This window comes from Octodon degus, unplaced genomic scaffold (genome assembly GCF_000260255.1).
Source record: "Octodon degus isolate 3935 unplaced genomic scaffold, OctDeg1.0 scaffold00093, whole genome shotgun sequence".
NCBI classification, from domain to species: domain Eukaryota; kingdom Metazoa; phylum Chordata; class Mammalia; order Rodentia; family Octodontidae; genus Octodon; species Octodon degus.
In genome coordinates this window covers 5,395,315-5,398,757 of record NW_004524669.1, presented here as the reverse complement: position 1 = coordinate 5,398,757, position 3,443 = coordinate 5,395,315, and the positions used below count along the sequence as shown (strand labels likewise).

Sequence of the window (3,443 nt, the reverse complement as noted above, 5' to 3'; positions counted from 1 at the left end):
GCATTTGGAGTAAAAAATAAAATAAAATAAAATAAAATAAAATAAAATAAAATAAATTGGTGTCAGGGGTTGAACCCAAGTAAGAATACTCTACCACCTCCTACTCCAGCAAGACGGATTGAAGTTAGATAGTAAGAGGTTCTGCTCAACAACGCATGAACCTTATGCCCCCTCCCCCTCCAAAAGGACTCACTTTCTGTGGAGTGTTGCTCCTGCTCTTGTTCCTGCTCTGGCACCCCTCTCCTCTGTGTACGCAAATGGGCCCCACAAGACTCCATGGTGGGTCTGGGAGGGCAGTGGGCAGCTTGCTCCCTTCTTTCTTTCATGGCTTGCCTGCCTGCCTGCTGAGCTCTTATCCCACTCTGTTCAGTTAACAACTCCAAAGACTAAAGTCCTTTCAGGAGGACAGGCTATCTAAAAGTAGTGTTTATCAGATCCAGGCTCTGCTCTGCTGGCTGTCACAGGGATGGTCACAGTCCCTCAGTACCCTGGCCACCACCCAGTCAGCCAGCTCTAAGCCTGGTGTCATCCCTGCCACAGGACTAGGGACTATAGCAGTGACTAGGAGGGAGACTGCCTCTCTGGGGCTCACCACATAGCATGGCTCGCCCTCCAGGCCTACTCCTGCGGGCTAGGCATCAGGGAAGAGGATGTCACTACACAGAGCTTCCTGAGACCATGAGATGGAATATGTAACAGAATCATGGGATGAGTGTGTGATACACACACACTATCATATTCTGATGGGCGTGACACTCATACCCAGACTCACTCAGTGTCTCCAGGGTCCCTCAAGATCTACTCTTCCCTGTGCCTGGCTGGGTTAGACTGAGGGTGGAAAGGAGACCAAACAAACACCATGGAAGGGCAGCTGGGTGTTGTTACATATAGAAGAACCAGCTCAAGCCTCTTCATGATTTCAGGCAAGGGACCCAAACTTTTTAAGCTTCCTCTGAAAAATGGGGGCAAAAATCTCTCCATCTCACCAAGTTCTCCTCAGCACAAAACAAAATAGTCCAGGTAAATCACAGTCTGGGGCCTGGCCCAAGAGGGATGCTCAGTAAATAACAACTTCCTTCCTTTTTCATACGTAACAGACAGACTCGAGTGCTTTGAGAGTTCCTCTTTGCTGAATTCCTGCTGGGGATTAACTATTAATTCTCCTCCTCCCTTAGGTCCAAAGACCAGTGTGGGAAAGGTCACAACCTCAGATGGAGGCTATGATCTCTGTCTCCCCACCCCCAAGGCCCAGTGTGTAGCTAGGTGATGCCAGAGGGGGTGGAGCCTGGGCCTCCACTGCCTACTGTGTTCAGAGCGCAGTAGGAAGTCCTGAAGGTAACCTAACAGGGTTAGGAAGGGCCAAATGCGTGTTTGCCCCTTGGGGGCAGAAAAATTGCCCAGGCTCCAGAACTGTCAAATGTGGACAGAGAGACAAAGGCCAGAGACTCCCAACACAGTTTTATTAACACCTCCAGCTGACACCAGCAATCTTTCCAGCTAAATGTGTAAGGGGCCAGGAGTGAGGGGACAATGGGACAGAGCCTGAAGACAATCGTGAGGTCCAGAGCCCCCAAGTTACTCATCACCCAACCAGTAACCCTAGAGCACAGTTGCGTGCCCCTGTCGGTGGCCCTGCAGCCCCACTCCACTTCATCCGCTGCTTCCTGCCGGGCAGTGCGAGCTTCCATCGCCTTCTGCAGAACCTGGCAGGGGCTGGCCCATTCGATCCACACACCAGCAGGGACCTCGGCGCTGCCTCTGTGAGGAGCGACACTGGAGGGAAAGGGGGGACACATAGATCAGGAGTGAGGTCAAGGCTTCCAGCAGAGGAGAAGGAAGAAAGCGAGGAAGGAAGGGAGCGAAGGAGGGAGGGAGGGAAGGAGGGGGAACTCTGAAGCCTGAGAGTTCCCTCAGAATGGCGTCCTGTGGCCGCCCCCAGAACAGTAGCTTTCAGTGTGGACCTCAAATCAACAGCTGCAGCGCACAAGAGAATGTATTAGAAATACAAATTCTCAAGCTAAGCAAGACCTACTAAGTCAGAAACTGCCCGTAGGGTGGGCTCAGCCCTCTATGTGTTCACAAGCCCTCCATGGGATTCTGAGACCTCGGCTTCGAGAGCCAAGGAAAGGCCATTCCTCAGGGACTTGAGGTCCTCTACTACATAGTATGAGCAGTTATTCTTTATGTTTGTGTGGATTTTAACACTGGAAGATGCAGAAATGGTGGGGCCATGTCTTTATGTGATTGTGAACACCTTTCTCCCCCTTCCTGGCAGGACCTTGCACTAGGGAGGAGTCATCCTACCTGCCGCTTCCGGTAGAAGCCTCGGTGGTCACAGTTAGGCACATAGAGGGTTTGAGCCCCTCGGAAGATCTCAGTCTGGAGTTGCTGCAGCACTGAGTCTAGGTGTCTGCGGCAGGGGCCCTGGAGGAGGAAGAGTTGCAGCTCAGAACCCAAACAGCCAGGGTCCCAGGCCTGACAGTGGAGACCCCTGCAAGCCCCTGGGAGTCTACGGGCACCCCACCCTTTTCTCCCTCAAGCCCCAGATGCACCATCTCAGTGTCTTGGACAGCCCCAGAATTTGGCTTGGCAGGAGTGGTAGAGGTTCCTGGATTCTTCTGTTGATCTCTTCGGTTCACATCTTGGGGGCGAGTGGCACTTCCATGGGGTTTATTCTCCTTCAGAGTCTCCTCTATGGCCACAGGAGGGATAGGAGAAGAGTCCAGAAATCAGCCAGGTGCCAAAGACCAGTGCCACATGGAGGAAAGTTCTTTCCCACCCAGTCCACTGAAGTGAGAGCAACAGTGGGCTTCATGGGTTAGGGAAAAATGGAGGGTTTAGAACCTTGATTTCTGTTACCTTATCCTGGCTGTAGTGTTTTTTTTTTTTTAATCTAAAAAATAATTAAATTATTTTTCCTGACAATATTCCTTAGAGTAATTTTAATTCTTATAAAGGGGGAAGTATTTTGCCTTCAGGTTTTTGTTTTTGGTGTTTTGTTTTATTCTGAGACATGGTCTCACTCTGTAGTCCAAGGTATCATTGAACTCACTAGATAGGCCAAGCTGGCCTTGAACTCACAGCAATCCTCCTGCCCCAGCCTCTTGAGTGTTGGGATTAGAAGTGTATGCCACCACACTTGGTGTAAAGAGAAGCATTTTGTCTTTTTGAGACAGAGTCTCATTATGCAATTCAGGCTGGCCTTGAGCTCATTTTGTAGCCCAGGCTAGTCTCAAACTCCTGATGATCCTCCTGCCTCAGCCTCCCTAGAGGAGCATTTTGAAAAATGGAAGTTGTGGTGCTTTATTTCTTTGAGTACCTGCACTCAGTCCTTGACTGTGTCCTATATCTACCTCTAATAAATCCTTCTCATGCCTTTAAAAAAAAGAAGAAAGGGAGGAAAGAAGTGTGTGTGTGTGTGTGTGTGTGTGTGTGTGTGTGTG

The 3,443-nt window shown here is 50.2% G+C and overlaps 2 protein-coding genes across 8 annotated transcripts in view; both read right to left on the bottom strand.

The window, feature by feature from the left end:
* Soat2 (sterol O-acyltransferase 2) overlaps positions 1-364 on the bottom strand; it is an 11,436-nt gene extending 11,072 nt beyond the window's left edge. For all 7 annotated transcript variants that reach the window (XM_004638005.2, XM_023722879.1, XM_023722882.1 and 4 more), the window contains exon 1: positions 194-364. In XM_004638005.2, coding sequence (XP_004638062.2) covers positions 194-326 — 133 coding nt within the window. In that variant the 5' untranslated portion in view covers positions 327-364. The remainder of the gene's footprint in view (positions 1-193) is intronic.
* Positions 365-1,439: 1,075 nt separating this feature from the next.
* Positions 1,440-3,443, bottom strand: part of Igfbp6 (insulin like growth factor binding protein 6) — a 4,263-nt gene continuing 2,259 nt past the window's right edge. The window contains exons 2-4 of the mRNA XM_004637871.2: positions 2,553-2,692; positions 2,305-2,424; positions 1,440-1,773 (exon numbers count right to left, since the gene is read on the bottom strand). Of these exons, the coding sequence (XP_004637928.1) occupies positions 1,651-1,773; positions 2,305-2,424; positions 2,553-2,692 (383 nt within the window). The 3' untranslated portion in view covers positions 1,440-1,650. The remainder of the gene's footprint in view (positions 1,774-2,304; positions 2,425-2,552; positions 2,693-3,443) is intronic.